Source organism: Asterias rubens, chromosome 4 (assembly GCF_902459465.1).
Source record: "Asterias rubens chromosome 4, eAstRub1.3, whole genome shotgun sequence".
NCBI lineage: Eukaryota > Metazoa > Echinodermata > Asteroidea > Forcipulatida > Asteriidae > Asterias > Asterias rubens.
In genome coordinates this window covers 19801484-19822974 of record NC_047065.1, presented here as the reverse complement: position 1 = coordinate 19822974, position 21491 = coordinate 19801484, and the positions used below count along the sequence as shown (strand labels likewise).

General features: G+C 37.7%; 1 protein-coding gene across 1 annotated transcript; it reads right to left on the bottom strand.

The window, feature by feature from the left end:
• Positions 1-276: 276 nt before the first annotated feature.
• LOC117289160 (adhesion G-protein coupled receptor D1-like) lies at positions 277-20795 on the bottom strand. The gene is made up of 24 exons (XM_033770157.1): positions 20780-20795; positions 17852-17969; positions 17142-17253; positions 14616-14868; positions 14001-14312; positions 13468-13661; positions 12898-13069; positions 12209-12370; positions 11083-11224; positions 10232-10431; positions 9552-9746; positions 8884-8999; positions 8331-8519; positions 7698-7766; positions 7473-7581; positions 6842-7003; positions 5855-5933; positions 5342-5462; positions 4428-4486; positions 3427-3553; positions 2763-2866; positions 2418-2520; positions 1817-2000; positions 277-353 (listed from the first exon to the last, which is right to left on the bottom strand). Exons 4-24 carry the CDS (start codon positions 14788-14790, stop codon positions 277-279), a joined length of 3051 nt encoding a protein of 1016 aa, XP_033626048.1. The 5' UTR covers positions 14791-14868; positions 17142-17253; positions 17852-17969; positions 20780-20795.
• Positions 20796-21491: the final 696 nt, after the last annotated feature.

Here is a 21491-nt window from a genome sequence, read left to right as displayed (position 1 = left end):
CAAAGTGTGGATTAATACTCACGTCCACACAGTTTAAATTTGTTTAAACATTCTTTTGAGGATTTGTTTGAGCGAGCTTTAGGAAATGCAGTAGTTCATTAATTTTAAGATTCAACTCTTACAAAAACAAACAATGCTTAAAAATCCAAGTCAAACCGTTATAAATAGTGAGAATTCATGTGTAATTTCTTCGTAAATTTTCCATTGAACTGTTTTCAATATTTTGTTTGTCTTCTCTTTCCCCTGTTGAAGTCGTAAAAAATCAACAAAATTTACTCACAGAACGTATCTTTGCGGTTTGTAGACATTTAGGGAGACACCAAGAACTGATCCAACTGTCACTGCTGGAATTACTGAAAAAGAGCCAAAAGTTCATACATAAATAATGCAAACGACACTTCGCGAAAGAGATGCTGAGCTAGGGAAGGGTGGTTGGAGTTTCGTGTCTAAGAAACAAAAAATGTGTTTGATTTAGTACACAACCAACAGCACAATGTGAGACTTTTGGGACGCTTGGTGGCAGCAGACTTACCAGGTAAAATCCATTGTTCTGGGTCATGTGAGCACGCTCAGAACTACACAATGGAAATTTACCTGGTAAGTCTGCTGCCACCTAGCGTCCTAAAGTCTCCCATTGGTTGCAACAGGAAGTTTCATCATGTGAAGAAAACCAATACAATATTGTATGGACTAAAAACCAACTCCACATGCAAGGCTCGCTTGTCCCCAGCGTTGCTTTAACCAAAGGCACTGGGATGGGCAAACGTATCATGCACTGGGTGCGTTCGTTTAGCTTCCCTGGGTCGACCCCGGTGTGTGGCGGTTTTTTTTCCCAGGACAAGCGTGTGCAGATAATTACCCACGTTCATCCTGGTAAAAAAAAAACGCCACGCACCAGGGTCGACCCAGGGGAGCTAAATGAACGCACCCACTGCCATGGGTTTAATAATGCGCAGTCCCATCATGCATCACACTCACAATGCACCATTATTTCTATGCACTGTACGCATGACGTACTTCCTGAACAAGAATCTGTGCAAGCGATTAGCCCATCCCAGCGGTCATGGATAGACTGGCCGCTGGGGCCGAGCGAACATGCAAGGTTCCACTCTAAGATCGGATTCGAACCTGGGTCCATAGAGGCAGCGAAATAAACCACTGAGCCAACCTGATGTCCAAATATATCAGAAAAGATGCATGGGTAAAGATGTTGAGTTTTGGCAGGAGTTAAGGAGCTCGGCAGTAAATACAAATCGATTTGGTTGGCATACATTGTTGGAGTATTTACCAATATACGACCCTACCTTTGAACATGCTATTGATACTTCTTGTTAATTACTCAAAGCAATTATTAACTTAAAAACTTACTTGGTAACGAGCATTGGAGAGCAGTAAAACATTATGGGAAACAACTCCCTCTGAAGTAACGTAGTGTAATTTCTCACTGAAATAATAAAATACTTCTAGCTAGAAGTCTTTTATTCCTATCTGAAAGCACACAAATTCGTCCAACAAGGGTGTTTTTTCCTTCATAATTTTCTCGCAACTTCGATTACCGATTGAGCCCAAATTCTCACAGGCCTGTTATTTTATGGTGAGAACACTGGTCTTTGACAATTACCAAACGCGTACAGTGCCTTTAAAGATTTGCTTTCTTGTAATTGGTTTTGTATTTAGATGTTGTAACTAGTTGTCGTATTTTCATATAGTTGTTAAACACTTTGCAATTCAGCCTTTGTTCGCGATGGAATGTTTCTCAATAAACCGACTCCAAAACAGATTGTTTAGTGTAAGATATTTAGATATTGATACATACCCCATCCACCAATCATATAAAAACCCATTCGGTTCCTCCACACTGCAAATCCCTCCGTAGCATCATTGGTTTTAATACCTCCAGCAGCTGTATCAGAGTATAATTGGAATGACTCCATAGTCAGCCATAGGATAACAGCAAGGTAGAAACACTGCATTGTTGCTCCATTCACGAGACACAGGACCTGTAACAGTAACAGGACACGGGAGATTTTCGTTTGTTGAGAAATTACACCAAATTTAAGTGAGAACATTTTACATCGATGCAAATTTAACATCTATTAAATTGTTTGCAGTACCCGCTGCTAGAACATAGGATTCGAACTGCCTCTGTAGCTACCGCGCAATCTCAGTGGTATAGTTGGTATGACACTCCTCTAGAATTACAAAGGTCGTGGGTTTGAATCCCATCCGAGTAACATGCCTGTGATTTTGCTTCACAGTACGCGGAAAAGTACTGAGTATACAGTGCTAACACACGTCTGTGTGTATATGTGTAAAACCAAATGTTGTAGTCTTTATTCCCTATGCAAATTTAATATCTATTCAATTCAACATTTGTAACATTCAATTATTCTAGACTGTTTTGATGATGCACATACCTGACTGTTCGATGTGAATTCAGACATGGCGAACGATACTGAAGCAAGGAGACAGGCCAGGCAGAGGTTCAGATGAATAGAATGACGGAGGGTGTGAAGACGCCTAAAATAAAAATAAAACGGGGAGCATTTTTAGGACAACTCGATGGGCACAAAGGGTATAAATCAATTTGAAAACTACCCACAAAAAAGTATATGCATTGGTTCATGAACAAAAACATACTGGACAGAGTTTCAACGCGTTAGAAACATTCGTTGTTGAATATTTTTGATTGTCTTCAAAGAATAAAACTAATATTTTCTGTTATCATTTTTTTCCAAAAATGTTGAGAATTATATACTTACTTTGATACCACATATGTGACGATAAGAACAACGAGGCAGAAAACAGACACTCCGACCAGGCACCTGACTAACCATCGCAGGACAACTGCATGTTCGTCATAAACCTCAACAGAAAAATAAATTTGCTCTTAAAAAAATGATGATTACTTTTCTTCTGGACAGTAAGTAGAATATCCCCGAATGATAAAGAATAGTCGTTAACACATTTCGAGCTTACATTATCGCAGCACACATTGAATTTGAACTTCAACCCATAGTATGCCTAACCGAAGTTCCGTTTAGACACAGCATAAAATATTTGTTATCATGTAAAGCGCATGCGCATTGATACGGTTTATGTGAAATGCGCTATAAGAATCTGTTATTATTATTATTATTATTATTATTATTATTACACAACTACTAACTTTATAGGAAACAAATTCTGGTGATTGGTAATTCCCTCCCCCTAAAAAGCCCAGAACAGCTAGAGAAGAACAAAGCAAACAACCAAACAATTAGCACCCCGACAAGCAAACATGCATAATATGGAAAATCAAATGCAATTAAAATAGTACGGAATTAATAATGTTACATCAAAGCAATTTGCCATCTCTAATACGGAGCAATCCATAGCAATAAAATAATATGATATCCTAAATAATTTTAAGACATATTAATTTACCGGTTCTTGCAGCGGTTCCATAACAATAGCAAAGTGTGTCATATGGTAACAAAGACACTGAGTTTGGGTTTGGCTGGTACTCTGCACCTCACATCCCTCACGGTCCCATGCACCATTTATGGTGTGCCTGCAACCAATACAATTATTCAAAAAGTCAGTCTTATGATAACAATAATAAATTGAACTTTAATCTTAATGTATAATTTCTGATTCAAAAATTACTTCAATCGTCTGACAAACAAATTGCAAACTGCCTATACCTACTACCAAAAGGACATAAAATATGGATAGATGAAAAAGAAACTAGTTAATGGCCTGGGGTTTCGACCCTAGTTGAGTCTTCTGCTATGCACATCAACAGTTACGGACCATTATTTTTGTCACAGCTCGAATGGTGACAAGAAAAAATATATTTCTATGTTTAGTTCAGTTACGTTCTTTAGATACACTGGACACTACTGGTAATTGTCAAAGACCAGTCTTCTCACTTGGTGTATCTCAACATATAAGCACCCTTGTCACACGAAGTTGTGTGCTTTCAGATGCTTGATTTAGATACCTCAAATTCTAGATCTGAGGTCTCGAAATCAAATTTGTGGAAAATTACTTCTTTTTCGAAACATACATCACTTCAGAATGAGCCGTTTCTCACAGTGTTTGATACTATCGACCATGTCCCCATTACTCATTACAAAGTAGGTTTTATGCTAATAATTATTTTGAGTAATCACCAATAGTGTCCACTGCCTTTAAGTACTGCCTTTATGAAGTAAAATAGGCCCTGCTGATCAAATTTAGTATAGTTCCGAACATCTTCAGAAACGTTTGGTTTCAACTGTATATCTCACTATGGGTGTAACAATACATATTAGCAAAGATATAAAGTAGTACAACCGGGTCACATTTAAAAGGCAATACCAATCAATTAAGTTATGATACATATATATATGAGGCAGACAATTACAATATTTTAAATTGTAACAATTATAATTTATACTTACAGCACATCGAAATTCCAGAAAGCACAAACAGGTGTTTCGGGTTTTGATTTAGTCACAAGCTTTCGATGCAAAATGAGAAAAATCAATCAATCAATCAATCAAAGGTCATTTGTAGAGCGCCAAAATCAAGAGTTTGTTCTAAGGCGCTGAGGCACAGTTGAATGGTTAGTAAGCCTGCTGGAACAGGTGAGCTTTAAGGAGAGTCTTGAATGAGGTGAGTGAGATGGCATTTCTGATCTGTGTAGGAAGCTTATTCCACATTTTGAGGCCATATACAGAGAATGATCTCTCTGCAAAAGTAGAATAGCGAGTTCTTGGCACAACAAAAAGGGAGCATGAGGTAGTTGAACGAAGATGTCTTTGTTGAGATCTTAACTCGAGCATGTCCATGATATATCCAGCAGCTTGCTTATGGTACATGTTTTAAACACCTAGTGATTGATTTCACTAACTACTTATTACTTTTCTTAAACTGTAAATTATGGTTTTTGGCATGCTATTTGAAATACAAATCTCAATGGAATTTTTTGTCCTTAACCGGTTTCTGGATCATATTTCTTTACCAGCCTTTGGAAAAAGTGTGTTGTTCGATTATTTATATATTTCGATACTAGAAACTTGGAACTCGATCAGCACCGTAACAAATTCAACTCCTACTGAGTCCTGACAAGGGGTTCAAGGGACTATCTCCACCATAGACCTTTATCACGCTGTCACCATCTTGGTCATGTTCCCTGTTTCCAAAAACAGTAATAAATGCTAACATTCATTGCGCAAACATAGCACCAGACCACTATTTCGTCCAGCCTCAGTTCGGGTTACAATGAATTGGAATGGAGTAAAATCAAGATGGCCACACCGTTTAAATAAAGGTCTATTATGCTTGCTCTTTATGGTAATCATGTGCTCCTTACCTTATGATGGTTCAGAGTGACCAAGATTGGTTTTGTAAGTTTGTGTTGAATTTTCGGCTCTATCATGACTGACATGATGTTGCTGTTAATACTTAGTGATTTGCCGCCCATTAACACAAAACTGCAGGAAATAAATTTTACAAAATAATCTTCAAAAATAAATACAATTTCCTATTTTAGTTTGTTAGCTAGTCAATCAATATTATATACAGTGATATTATATTTACATCACCAACAAGACTTTGAATCCAACAGTGGTGCGCAGTCTTGTGAAATTTCAGAGTCGTTTTGATCTTCAAGAATGCGTGTTTCAATTTGACATTAATGTCTGCTTTGTTGCAAAACAGTGAAACCAGAAAAAAAAACAAGTAACGCTGTAATTTTCTCAAAGTCTAAATTTCACCCTTGCTTTGAGATGATCTTTCTAATAGACAGCTTTCCGTCAAAAAAAAATTGTATCCCTTCAAAAACAATATTATATTCATTGTCTAAAATTGTTGATTAGTTCCTTACTTGTTTGTTGACACAACGGGCGCCATCTTATTTAGAGAATCGTACCATGTAAACACTAAGCTTCCATCAAATGCGAAATCTGTAAAAAAAGAAAAGAATAAAAAACACCAACAGACAAAAACATAACTGAGACGTCAAATAGAAACGTATTTGTTCAGCTTGTTTATAGGCTATTGTAATAATATAATGGGATATAAGAAGAGAGAAATAGGTTGCCTAAAACCGCATTGAATAATATACACATAATGAATGTTTATGAGTGCAATGGTGCGAATAATGTTCATGAGTTGAAAGATGGAATGTTCTATTCAACGAGGCGGAGCCGAGTTGAATGGAACATTCCAGCTTTCAACGAATGAACATATTCGCACCATTGCACGAATGAAAAACATTCATTATTTGTTTTATATAACATCCAAGTAGAACCTTGTAATTTTGATTGAAAGATACAACTTTCAAAACAAACAATTTCAACTGTAGAAGCCGAATGCTAGTAATTTTACTATGCCTTCCTTGCAGAAGACCTGCTGCGTTACCAAAGACACGCGCACGCAGTGATGTTTTTACTCAGCTTTTTCGTTCCATCCGAAAAGTACCATTGCACGCTGCCAGCGTGCAATGGTACTTTTCGGATGGAACGAAAAAGCACGGTGAGCGACTCAGCGTGCAATGGTACTTTTATTTGCTATCACGTGACGGACAATCCTCCAATCAAATGGCAAGGATCTGCTTGGGTGTTATATAATATGGGCTATAGCGTTTAGTCAGCAACCGTTGAAGTAATTGTGTTAAGTTCGAGTAAATGCTCAATCTGTTGATCCTTCAATGCTGATGAAAGTTGTCTCATGCATATCTTTATTCACGTTAATTGTGCATTTGTAGGCCTGTGTAAGTATGTTTAAGTCTTTGACATTATGACACAATAGACATGTAATTGCCCACTGAACATTAAAGATAGATAGTTTTCTGAAAACTGAAAACTCTTACTTTTGTTTATTTCGGAGTGAAACACTTCCTTTGGGATGGTCACGTAGTCATCCATATTTCTCCATTTATCTTCAAGGGTCTCCCATCTCTGACCGTGTCTTGGAAAGATTGCTTCTACTTCAGAGATGAAATAATCCTCGGATACAACATCCATTGTCATAACTGCAGGAAAAATCGATGAATCAATTTTACAAAGAACGATATATATCAGAGAGTCACAAAGCAAGCATTTTTGTTTTACGCAAGATTACCCAAAACAAGGCTAAAAGCCTCTCTAGGTTAAAGGCTACAAGGAGGAAACCATAGAAATGTAGTACCTCAGCTAAGCTGAAAGTAGGAATTTATATCCCTCTTAAAAGATGGCAGATCATAGGATGAAGGGAAACATGCACCAGGCAAGGAGTTCCAAAGAGATGCAGTGCGAGGGAAAAGGATACTGGAGTAGCTCTTTGTTCTGCATCTCGGCACAGCCACAGTATAAGGATGAGAACAGGCCGAAAGTGTGGTGATTAACTATGAGGCAACTGTTTGATTACCATTCTCCCTAACATAATTATGACTTGCGTGTAGGCCCTAATGAAGTGATAATAATTTATTCTTTCACTTGAGGTGAAGGATTTATTTTACTCACGTATATGACTTGTGTTGAGGAGCACTTGAGAGTTCCACACTAAACGACCGGCAACATCAGCAGCAAATGTCTCAACACTTTCCATCAAAGATGTCACCCCTGCTTTGGTCTAATCAAATTGTTTTCAAATCTCATATTTTATGAATGAAATATTTATGAAATAACATAACATGGACAATTTGAAATTACAAGGGAGTAACGCATGAACAATACACTATTCTTTACCTTGTGCAGAGCAACCCATTTCTTGGTGAAGACAGGATCAAGAAGATTGCTAGTAACTTCAAGGAAATCCTGTTTAAAAATTAAAAGAACATCTCAAAAAATCAATCAATCAAATTAAGTACTTAAACATTTTGAGGCAATGATAGTTCAACATAATTATACTTTTAAAGTAAAGTAATAAGTTCAACATAATTATCTCTACGTAATTATTTTTGCAAAAATTACTTGAACAAATTGATTTTTTATATTTTTTAGAACATGCCTTTAAAAGATCATCAGTTAAAACAATCAATCAAACAAAAAAAGAAAAACAAATCATTTATGAAAAAACAGTTTTTTTCATTTTTCGGAAGTGGGCTTAAGATTGAAAAAGAAATTGAAGTTTTCAAAATATTGTCACATATATTTCGTAAGAGCCAATTTACGAGTTATGAATTGTCCGATTTGATTGATATTAAGGAGACATGGAAGTCATTATTACAAGATGTAAGCCACGTAGTTTTCCATCTCCCTCTCAATGTCTCTGTAACGCTTCTGTAGCTTTTTAGTATTTTCCCCTTCGAACCGCAATATAGATGTTTTCTCAAAATATAAATATGCTTTTAAAATCAGATAGAGACAGAAGGTGTTTACCTCGAGGATAGCTTCAGCTGTGACGTCATCCAAAGTTGTTGCCAACTGCCTCTTGGAGAGTTTGTCTATTACACTCACAGCGAGATCTAACTCTGAACTGGAGAGTGTGGAACCTTCAGAAGTAAAACGCATCAAACTGTTTGTAGAACTCTCTGCAGCATCTGCACTCAATATGATCTCTCCTTTAATCTACAAAAAGCAGTGATCAGGAGAATAATACAATAATATCTGATAAAGTGAAAGAGTTCCCAGGTACCCACAATCTTCAGCTAAAGTGATGTATCTTTTGCGTTCAAACTAAATGTACGTTCACTATAACTTAGCCGTGGACCAATCCATTTAAAGCAGGGAATGTCAGGGCCGTTTAATGTTATCACATAATCTTCTCTTAGGTAATTCATTCCATGAAGGAGGGGGGGGGGGGAGGTCAGAGATTAAGCCTTTACCACTTTTTTTGGCGTACATTAAAGTGTTTAAAAAAAGAAATGATTGTAAATAAAGGCATGTCATGCCCTTAAGGAGAAGGTGTGGACATGAAGTGCATCTTTCTCACCACATCCAGTAACTGTTGCATTGTCTTGGCACAATCAGCTTCGTGGATGATCTTACAAGACGGTTGAGCCCTGTCTGGAGACTCGTCATCAAGATCGTCATAGTTCACGGTTTCAACTGGTATAAAGTCAATAATACAGTACTCATTTGAATGCAAACGCACTGGATGTTAATAAACCTATCTATGTTTTAAGTGTTTTCTCATTATTTGAAAGCAATTAGTGTGCACCATTATCTGGGAATAGTCATTGGGGAAATCTTTGGTCGCTAGGTAGCAGCAGACTCAACAGGTATCCATTGGTCAATTGATTCAATGTGCGTATGCACATAACTACGCAAACAATGTAAAATTACCTGGTGAGTCTGCTGCCACCTAGCGTTCCAATGTCTGCCACTGGTACATAAAAACGACATTTTTGACAGAAGAAAATGCTGAGGCCTGCATTGACCTTTTCAAAAATACTTATTACGCAAGCGCTAACTGTTGAATGAGATGCACGTTAGTCTAGCTAGCAATCAAACTTGGTCGCTAGCTAGACCAGCACGCACCTCATTCCACGTCTTAAAGTTTGCGTACCGAATGCTGGTAAACAATGGCATATTAATCAAAATCAAAATCTAAATAATCATCTAAAAATTCTTTAGCAGACAAAACGAATCCCGCCTTACCGATGTCATCAATGTATTTTCCCATAATGATATCCTCTAGATTGGGATCATCTTTATCTAGAGCCTGATACCAGATAGCTGGATCATCGAAAGCGCCCCCTAGGTACGAAGTATTCCTGTCATTTCTCTTGCCTAGAATTAGAGTTGTGAATGAGTCCATTGTCCTCACTAGAGGTTCGCCAACCGGGTCATTCCCTAAAGAATGATGAAAGAAACAAGTTAGGCACACATTTTACGAGGGGAACATCAGCAGTATCATTGCTGCTAAGCATAACAATTGATTTTGCTTTGAGCACGAAGTATCTATCTTGATAAAAACAGGATTTACCAACCAAGTTTCAATTTCTTGCATATTGTTGCTTGTTGATGGTTTTCAGCTGTTGTTTGCTGAAAATCACATGGACATTTGGTTGGTAATCCTGTATTCATCAAGGAAGAAATGTCAGGCCTTGATGGCAGCAAACGAGGCGGCTATTAGGTGTGCCTATTTCTGGGTCAAACTGACAAGGAGACCTTGTTTTTCGAACCCTGCATGAGTCTGTCGAGTTTGTGGGTCACTTCGACACCGATTCAGGGTCACACTGACCCAAAATTGTGTCAGGCGCTCGTGGAACCCGAAAGTGGGTAAATTCTAACCCGGAAGTTTTTAGAGTGCACAGTGCATTATTTTAACCTCCTACCTTTGACGTGGCCATCCAAAATAACCAATAAGCCTTTCTCTCTACTCCATGACGTCCCAAAGTTTAACCAATCTCTGCCGAGTTCATATTCAAACTTAGAGAACCATTTCCGTTGACCGTCTAGTACCTGGACGTACAGGAATTTGTCTCGTGAGTAAAAAGCTGACAATCCTGTGCCGTTGGCACTCTGAGCTCCTGAGCTGCAAAACAAAAAGGTAGCGAAATAATTGTTCACCTAAAACGCTTCTTAATCATTTTTGTTATTATTCTTTTTTTTAACTTCACTCTTTTTTTTAACTTCACAAGTGAAAAAAAATTCCTCATGCTAATCACAATTTCATTATACAATGGCAATTTATTTCCAGAAGTTCATTACAGTTCTGACCCAGAAGTTTTAGAGTGTATAATAGCTTTAACATCTGACGCCACACATCGAGTTACTCAAATTACGCCAGATACCAGCGATGAGCCTATTAGTCAATCCCCTTCCAAAAGCACCTTTGACGTCGCAAATATTCCACAGGGAGAATCGCAGTCAAATCCCAGGGCACCAGTCAAGTGTAAGGGTGTGTTCGATTAGCTTCCCCGGGTCGACCCCGCGGTGCTCATCCGGGTAAGCCCCTGTACAAGAGCTAATTGAACGATCACACTCGCCCTCTCGTGGATACGTCATGCACCTCGGGCCAACCTCAAGTCCACTGGAGGGTGGAGGCTGACCCGGGTGAGACTCTATAGTGACGTCCAAGCTATTCGAACGTACCGGGGGCAGACCGGGGTCGACCCAGGGAAGCAAATCGAACGCACCCTAAATAAAGCAAAGGAGCAGGGGCGGGAAACGATTGAGGGCGTACCTTAATATATATCCAACTCCACCAGGGTTGACCAATGGATCAGCAAAATGATCCATATTGTCTACCTTTATCCATACTGATATCGATAATCCGGCATCACTACACAATGAAGGATCACTGACACATCGCCCAGCAAAATCACCTGCAAGATGATTATCAGTTTAATGTTACTCTAGGCAGGTGATATAAATAATGTTCTATACATGTTTTATGTTCATCAAACATTCTCGACGTCATGATTATGTTTTGGCAGAAACCTGAATGTTTTTAATATTTATATTTATACAACTTGATGTGTTTTGAGAGTTGAAACCTACGGTTCTTTTCAGAGTCACCCCAACTCATAATAGAGATAGTCATTAAGGTGTTACCGCAAATGTTTTCAAATCCTACTGATTTATTTTTACTAGTCGCCCAGTGGTCGGCTAAATCTACTCTTCCTAACATGAAACAATAATACAAATAATAATAATAATAATAATAATAATAATGATAACACAGCATTTATAAGGCGCACTAAATCTGGTATAAAACCATTCAAAGGGGCCGGTCGAGATGGAAAAGAGGGAATTCTCAAGTGTTGGGGAAAGCAAGTGTGAACAGGTGTGTCTTGAGTTGCTGCTGAAAGACAGAGCATTGTTGACCATGCGTGGGCTACAACGACATAACAATGATAACAGTATACGGTTTCTAAAATTAGCATAGACCATAAAACAAGTTTTAAATAATGCTTAATATTATTACACTGTTTAAGAATGTGAAACATTACACACAGTGTAAGCTGGTGTGGTTCATTTGCATTATCGAGAGGACAGACAAGATCTTTTCAAACTCAACTCGTGATTATTTCAACTCGTAAGTTTTTTTCCGATGAATAAATGTGCACTTGGTACTTTGTACTTTAGTTATCCTCCAGAAACTGCCACAGGGGAACTTGACCAGGAGATCGAGCGTCGTCTTATTCAGTTTTGCAGCGTTGTAGTAAAAATTGTGGCTGTAACTACTTTTGAAGATTTTATGGCATTTCATTGAGTGATTGTTGAAGATTATTCCATAATTTCATTGTTGTTTTGAAAAAGGATTGTTCGTAAATTGTCAAGATGTTTGAACTGATTGTACTTATTACCGAGGTTGATGTATCCTAATGGTGAACCGGGTACCCCAGTATCGACCGAGGAGTTTTCCACATCAAACCTGTTCTTCGTTGCTGAATAATGTTCTCCTTTGACTGAACCGTCTGGATCATTTACATCAAAATGTTCATCTGCAGAAAGGTACGGCTCGAAATCTGATAGGAGAAAAGATCGTAAAACATAACTTAAGACGTGGAGTTTTTTTTTCTTGTTTTTTTTGTTTTTTTCATTTAATAAGGTTTATAAGTTTCTTTCTTGCCAATTTCTCCTGAAGATTATTAGAGCATAACGATCGAAAGGTCGACTTCTTCAAACCCGTTGTAATTTTAAAAGTGATAGAGCATTAACAGTGGTCAATGTCATTGTCTTGAGGTTTTTGTGGTATTTGTTTAAATATTGTTGAACTTTATAATGGGCTATATTTGGTATTGGAAAAATTTCCATAGTTTATGTTCTCTTTCGTTTGTCAACTTTACACAACAAATATTTACACTTGGCTTAAGATTGATAAAACGTGTGCAACTTTTCTCATGTTGCATATATAATAGGTGTGTCCTCATAATCATTTATCCAAAGTTGGGATGTAGAATGTTATGATTTTATTAAAACAATTATTATTGCTTAGTTCTAGTTCGTTTTCCCTATTTGTTCTGGGAAACAAAATTGAAGCTAAAACACTAACCGGGTTCACCAGTCAGAGTATTCGGAGACGGGAGGTGATCTCCCACCTTAGGGGATAAGATCGTGACGTCATCGTAACACGCTGTAAGGAAATCTGAATCACTTTGACTTGATTTGCCTAGTGTGAGCGAAGAAACATCATGTGCTCTATACTTCCCTTTCGTGTGGCTCAGCTAGAAATAAAACGAGAAATGTGATTTAGACCTAATCATCCTGATGTCAAACCTTCTTCCAAGGAATTATGCGAGAATGAAATTATGTTATCTAAGAGTAGGAAATGGGTCTAAGAGTTGATATGTTGAAAGATTTTAGGATGTAGAAATGGAATAGGGCTATCTCATGTTGACTCAGTGTTGATAATTTTCCCTTCACGATAGTTTGAATTCAATTCTTAATTGTTCAACCAATTTGACACATCAAAGACGTATACGTTTCTATAAAACAATATGGAGAGAATTAATGAAAATATAGTGCAACCAATTCGGTTCGACTTAGGCATTAAGTCACCACCATCACACGTAAAACTAAATTATGCCTAATTTGAAAGGAGTAAATGTACAGAGCTACTTACCAGGGTAGGCATTTTCTTTCCATCAATACTAACTGTAAGATATTGCTCCTGCCCGGACCAGACAATACCCAGATACATCCATCGGTCAAAGGTCAACCAGGAGGACTTGATATCTGTTTGCCACATAATTCTGGCTTCAACCACCTTAACGTGGATACCAGTGATGGATTGGAAGAGTGACACACCCCGTTCACCTGAAAAATATATGTTCTTAGCAGAAGGTCTTATTGATTATATTATATTTACTACCGTCTTCCATATTTGGAAAACAAGTACTTTGTGTGCATGGAAGAAGGTACCTATAATATGTCAATGTCTAACAAACGGCATTTAGTTTTGCTTCTTTGAAAAAAAAAAAAACATGTCTTAACCTTCAACATAAGTATGGTTATGGTGATAAGGGTCTGGGGCCAGAGAGGGTTCGCCATCACTGTTCGTCCAGACTGACTAACTAAGTCTGGGTGTAGAAAGTATTAGGTAAGCTTTTGAAATATCTTACGTAATACTTAAACGGTAGTTTGCATGCAGCTTACCTGGATCAGTGGCTCCAACACTCAGCAGATACCCACTGTTTCTGCTTGATGTTACTCTAGTAAGCTTCAACCACATACCAACAACCAATCCATTGGCACATGCTGAAGGATCCGCTGGACACCGTGTAGCTGATATCCCAAATAATGATATCCCACTTCTGACACCGTTTAAGCAGACGCCTCTCCCTTGATGATGTCTGTCTCGTATGAAGGATACACCAGTAGGACTTAGCTGATATCGTGGACGGATTCTTTTGGGGTACTCGAATGACCAACAAACATCAGCAGAAGACAAACAGTGAAATTCATACTCTAAAAAACAAACACAAATTTCCATGCAGTGTGCTTCTTAATTTAGCAGGAATATCTAATTTCGATTATATATACTTATATCATTGACTAAGCTTGATGCTGTGGACAAATAAATGAAACTGAAAGCTTGAAAATGTTGTAAAGTTTTTTCGTTTAGTTTTACAAAAATAAGTTTGGTAACACTATGAATAATGATGTTCTGTTTTTGTGCAAATCTTTACCTATATGCGTATAAATGCCACTTTTAATACTTTATACATTTTCTGTTTTGTGTCGTTTTCAGTACTATTAAAAAAAACTCACTTGACATTCCAATAAGTTGGTTGATCATCTGATGAGGCACGTGACTTTCCCAGACGGCTAGGTTATAAACGTATAACTTTGCTGATTGTGAACTCGATGTGTCTCCAACAATCAGCAGTTTGCTGGAATCAGTGATGGAACCGACAGTTAACTGATAGTCCGCATCCGGTTCCATTCCATTTAGATATATCGTTATGGTATCTCCTTTTTTCCACGTCAAAGCAAGATTGGTCCAGGTGTTGTGTGGAATGAGCTAAAAAGAGACAACGAGATCAAGTACAACTTGTGCTGATAACTTTATGTACATGCAATGTATATAGTCGGGTTGGCGTACATGGGGCCAATTTCATAGAGCTGCTTAAGCAAAATATTTGCTTAAGCACGAAAATAGCTCGCTTATTTTACACATGTTACTGACCAAAATGTCATGCCATATACATTGCTTGTAACTGGTATTTAGCTGTTGTTTACCTGAGCGGAGTTTTGTTATTGAGCGGAGTTTTGGCCGGTAATCTGATTTTTCTAAGCAAGGAATTTTTCGCTTAAGCAAAATGTTGTGCTTAAGCAGCTCTATGAAATCGGGCCCTGGTCCCTAGTTAATTTGGTTTTCAATCAACTACTGGCGTAGCCTTCCACAGAACAATTATGTGTGGTTTTCCTTCAACATCTAACCTGTATTCTCTGTTTGATAAATTCTTAGTTTAAGCATGGAGGAAGGAAGAGAAGGAGCTCGAACGAAGGGACTTCAAAAGTCGAACCCGTGGTACCGCAACCGTTTAACGACACCTCGTAATCACCCACATACCTTACCACTGACAATGGGCGACCTGGCGTATGTGAGTTTGCGCGTGCGTACTAAGTTCTTCACTCAACTATGGTGTCGTATGTCGTATGGATATAATACAGAAAAACAACTTTTTTGAGACCTGATAAAAATTGTGTACACTTGTGCTCACCAAATCGAAAAACACAATTGAATACCAACCACCCTCGTGTGCTAATACCAAAATTTTGAACCACCGCTAGTGACCGGAAAATCACAAAAAATGTAAAAATATGCCACGATGTTTCCGTGAAACACCACAAACGGTAAATGAAAACGTGTATTTTTTATTATTCACAATTCTTGTCTCCAATGATTCATCTTTACACGCAGGTAAGAGCGCAGACTGGCGGTACCACACGTTCTGTACAAAGAGATTTAATCCTACTCGTTAATCGGCCGTCCAGCTGGAGGTCTCCTATATTTTTCCACTGGTCAGACAGGGGCATTGTTAGCCTTGCTCAAGGCAGTCGAATTATTCACTCCGAAAAAAGACCGCCGCTGTATAAAAACCCACCCGTATTCACTGTGCGTAAAACATCGCACGACACGATGCCCCAGTACACTATCCGCATGCGGAGGCCGTCAGGCCGACAGCCTTGTAGGGTCTGTGTTGAAGCCACTGACCTTATTACTATAATAAGCGAAGAGTTCCCATGGTCAGCTCATTACCATAATGCCCGCGAAAGACGAGACATGTCTACATCACAAACCACCACCACGGACGCTCAGCGAGCATGATAGGCGTGCGTGATTGGACGTCAAAATGAATAATTCATTTGCCTCACATCCTGTGTTGTCTGATAGGTCTGACGAAAGATATACATATTCATGGTCTGCATACTAGCATATCCGAGAGCCTCCAATTATTTCCACAAGTGGAAATTTTTCAATACAACACATTAAACCCGGAAGTTACAGACCCGACAAGGCTGTCGGCCTGACGGCCTCCGCATGCGGTTAGTGGTACGAATGCGGATGACTTGTGTGCACAGTAGTCGTACGATGTGACAGTGTGTAAACGGGTGGGCCATGCGGTGTGATCGCACGCACCACACACAGGGTGTACGGGTGGGTTTACAGCGGCGTCTTTTCGGAGCAAATAATGCGACTGCCTTGAGCATGGCTAGGGCACTGTCAGAGTATTCTTTTGTTACTCTGCGGTTTTGCAGGTCGTTCGAGCTCCTTCTCTTCCTTCCTCCATGGTTTAAGTGAAATAATTAACTGACCCTCTTCATTGGTGAAAACCAACAACTCGTATCCCCATAAAAAAAATCAAACTCAAGAGTGGTTATCATTGAAGAACTCTTTTAAAGATGCTTTTTCACTTTATGGTTTACTTTGTGAAATACTTCAGGTTTGATGATTTGCATTGGAATCTCACCTGTTCAAACGAGCATACTCACGCAATCCTCAGTCCTAATTTGTCTTTCTCTCCTCAAGCGCCATGAGCGCCTTCCTGAGGCGGATACCGGTGTGGTGGTTTCAGTCTTCCGCCGTGTTAAGTTGTCCGGGACTCAGTACGGCACTAAAAATTTACTACTTTCGCTTGCTGTGCGCAGGCGTTGCATGACGTAATGTTACCGTGTTTTGGTAAATCGGAAAACTGAACACGGCGGATAGTTGAAGCCGCCACAACGGCGCTCTATTAAGTGTTATTTATTTTTATTATTTTTACTATTGTTATTACTATTAATGTCTACCTCTTTCTTGATTGATGCGGTCCATCTTCCAAGAGAGCAGTCAACCACAAAGACAACCAATGAACCTTTAATGAAAACTGCAAACCCAGCATCATCTTCATGTGCTCCAGAACTACATCAAGAAACAGAAAACAAGGTTTATACTCTACAAGTATAAAGAGAATAATTCGAATTCCCACGAGACATTACCTACATAGCATTAGAGCTCGCAACTGATGTTCGTGTTTATGGTTTGCATATGCGACATTCAATGACTCGTCCTCTACTTACTTAATTAATTACTTAACGAGTCTGGGTACTTTTTGTACGAAAAAAAAAAAAAAAAAAAACAATTTCCAGATTTTACACTTAACTTACACAATTTGAAGATAATGGTAGTCGAAAGCTTCACTGAAAATATTACTTGCTGAGGTGCTGTAGTTTTTGAGAAATGAGTAAAACAATGTCATGAACAAAATGTTCGTCTCTTCAGTGATCATGAGACAAAACTAATTTTAGCATGTAAAAAAAGTATTTTCATGAAATTATTTTACTCATTTCTCAAAAAATACAGCACCTCAGCAACTAATATTTTAAGGTACGCTTTCTACTATCATTATCTTCAAACGGTGTAAGTTTAATGTAAATAATATGTGGACATTGTGTCTTGTGTTACAAAAAGTACCCGCATCCTTTAATGTTGATAAGTAAAAATTGAATTGCTAATTTACCTGATTATCTGCCTGATATTCTCCGTAGTCTCTTGATGCACAAATTTCACCCAGAATGAAACACTTAACCCATCTCCACATAGGAATGGATTACTGACACAAGTTCCGATGAAATCACCTGCATTATAATTATTTCATTTTTTTGTTGAAACTGATAATTGTTTCTTTCTGAAACCAGAACGCTATGAAAATATTAAAAACATTTCAAGCAGAGAGAAGAACCAATGTATACAAAAGGCTCATTTGAAAAGATCAATCATCATTTTGAAATGTTACTTGTTTTTCTATACGATTTTCATTCGTGAGTAAAACAAAACATAAATGTAAGTCACCATGGTTATCTGATGGTGTTTACAACTCAATGCGGAGGAAAAACTATCTGTATAAAAAAGTTCTTAAAAATCCTACTCTGCAAAATAAATCTAATTATACTACGTACAAAAACAAGCTAAATTATTTAATAAAGGCTTCAAAGAAACAGTATTTTAGTTCGAAATTTGAAAAAAATAAGGACAATATTAAAGGTACTTGGAAAGTGATCAATTCTGTGTTGAACAAGGGCAACCACAAGCCCAATCCCTCTTATTTTGTCCAAGATGGTGCGTCAATCGAAGGGAATAAAGAAATTAGTGAGGCATTTAATGAGTACTTTGTTAACATTGGCGCTTCACTTGCTAGAAAGCTTCCCTTATGTAACACTACTTTTCAATCCTTTCTTGACGATAAATGTTCCCATTCTCTGTTCCTTAGTCCTATTTTACAAGAAGAAATTGCAGATGTTTTAAATAATCTCCCTTCTGGTAAATCGCCAGGTTGCGATTCTTTAAATTCTTCTGTTATCAAGAAAGCCAGGTACTCCTTAGCAAAACCGCTAGCCAAGATTTTCAATAGGTCTATAAGTTCAGGGGTTTTTCCAGACGGGCTTAAAATAGCTAAAGTCATTCCGGTCCACAAAGGAGGGGATAAACATGTCATTGGTAATTTCAGACCTATCTCTGTTTTATCTACTTTTTCCAAGGTATTTGAAAAGTTGATATATAGTCGCCTCATTGCATTCATAAATAAACATAATATTCTTTCTGAGTCACAGTTTGGTTTCAGGGCAAATCGCTCTACTGAGCTAGCAACGTCTTATGTAATGAATAATTTGCTAAATGCCGTTGAAGAAAACAACATTTCTATTGGTGTATTTTTAGACCTTTCTAAAGCTTTTGACACGATTAACCATGATATTTTGATATGTAAACTAGCGCATTATGGAATCCGTGGAGTAACCTTGGAGTGGTTCAAAAGCTATTTATCTAATAGAAAACAGTTTGTTTCATATAATTCTGTCCATTCATCTGAAAAACCTATTTCTTGTGGAGTACCTCAGGGTTCTGTTTTGGGTCCTCTTCTTTTTATTATTTATATCATTGATATCTGTAACACATCCGAAATTATATCATTTGCCGATGATACAAGTTTAGTGTACAGCCACAGAAATGTAGATACAGCTATTCTTACCCTTAACGTTGAAATGGTAAAAATAAGTACGTGGCTTGTTGCTAATAAACTGTGTATTAATCTACTTAAAACAAATTATATGATATTTTGTCCAAGACAACGTAAATATATTCAATCTGTGCCTTTAATCTTAAATGGAATTGACCTACAAAGAGTAACAAGTACTAAATTCCTTGGTATAAGAATTGATGAAAAATTGTCTTGGAAAAGTCATATGAATGATGTTGCGAGTAAAATATCAAAGAATATTGGTATAATTAATCGTCTAAAGAAATTTTTACCAAGCCATGTCTTATTAACTCTATATAATTGTTTTGTTCTTCCCTATTTAAGTTACTCGGTTCTTACTTGGGGTGGTTTGCCTACACAATGTAATAGGCTTCTTACTTTACAAAAGCGAGCTGTTAGGATCATTTCTAATGCTGGTTTTCTTGATCATACTACTGCATTATTTTGTAACCTTAAATTGTTAAAATTTAATGATCTTTATTATTTGAAATTATGTAAATTTATGTACAAGTACATGGGTAATGCACTACCACCTTGTTTTAGCTCATTTTTTACTTTAACTACTGGCATTCATTCATACAAAACTCGAAGCACTTCTAAGAAAAATCTTTTTGTTTCTCGTAACCGAACCTCAATGTATAAAAACAGCCTTGTTCAACGCGGTGTTACATACTGGAATAATTTGGATGGTTCTGTTAAATCTGCAATCACTCTACCTATATTCTCAAAAAAATTAAAACAATTACTACTCAATGCATATTCATTATAATTTTTTTGTCATGGCTTACTTTTGGTATATTGTTGATACACCTACATTTGTTCGTATGTCCTTGTAGTCCCTTGTCTTGTGAGTCTTAATGTTAGTCTGTCAATAGGTTAGGGTACAAAAGCCAAGGCTTCACCCAATCCTAAGTTTTGCCCTTCTGACTTGTTAATAACTTTGGCTACTGTTTACAACTGCCACTGTTAATATTTATGAAAAACCAATGATGTATTATATCATGTGAGGACAATACTGAAATAAATGTTTATTGAATTGAATTGAATTGAAAACACACAACACATCAATATACACTGTGTTTAAATGTTTGTTTTTTTACCCAATGTGTGTTAGCAATTTAACTCAGTACTTTCCCGAGTCCTTTGAAAAAAATATCACCGGCATGTTACTCGGGTGGGATTCGAACCAACAACCCTTGCAATTACAGAGCAGTGTCTTACCAACTATAGACTACCGAGGTTGCCCGGTAGCTAGAGGCAGTTCGAATCCTATGTTTTGGCAGCGAGTACCGCAACGATTTATCTCGTATAAGACATGTGTTTGCACCGGTGTAGGGCCTAATCCGGTTTAAGTATACTAAGGTGCTATGCTTAGGTGTGTTCCAATGTGAGTAAACTTAAAACAATGCTTACCGAGTACTATACCAGCCCCTGGTTCCTTAAGGTCAACTGCCATTGATTTAAAAACATTGACGTTCGCACTGGGTCCTATGGTCACTCCATCATTAACAGCATCGGATAAATACTCCAAGGTGCTGCTAACCAGTTGCCTTACATTCCAATAATAGCTAGCTGAGGAATATTGACTGTTCTCTGTCACAAGGAGAAGGTACAATAACCATGTATTAAAGGAACATTACAGGTATGGATTTGGCTAACAAAACAGTTGTTGATAGTGTACGCACTTAGCGTTATCCACCATAAACATAAACTGACAAACATGTAGAAGTTTGAGATTGATCGGCCATCTGGGTCGCGAGAAAATAGCGAGAAAAACGATTGCACATTTTGCATAACATCGAAAAAAAAGAAGAAAACAAAAAAAAACTTACTGAGCGAAAAACTCCACACGGGAAAACAATTTTATGAATATCAGACAAAATTATTTCGCGAGATGTTTTCTTCCTGTCACCATTTTAAGACCGTGTAAGTTGTACGTAAATTATTATGTGACTTTAAACTATATCATTTACCAATGAGTCCAAACTCTGTCCTTGCTTGCCAAGGTTCAATAGCCCTCTTCCAGATGGCTAGGTGCTCCAGAGTAAACTGTGCAAACCCTGCTAGGTAATCATTACGTCGTCCTAGGAGGAGACGGGGATCCAGATCAGCATGCCGTATTCGG

Coding starts and splice junctions, on each gene's coding strand:
- LOC117289160 (XM_033770157.1), bottom strand. CDS start 14,790: ATGGAACCGGATGCGGACTATCAGTTAACTGTCGGTTCCATCACTGAT. Junction 10,432..11,082: donor GGAGTTGGATATATATTAAG/GTACGCCCTCAA, acceptor TTTGTTTTGCAG/CTCAGGAGCTCAGAGTGCCA. Junction 7,004..7,472: donor CCTCAACACAAGTCATATAC/GTGAGTAAAATA, acceptor TTTTTCCTGCAG/TTATGACAATGGATGTTGTA.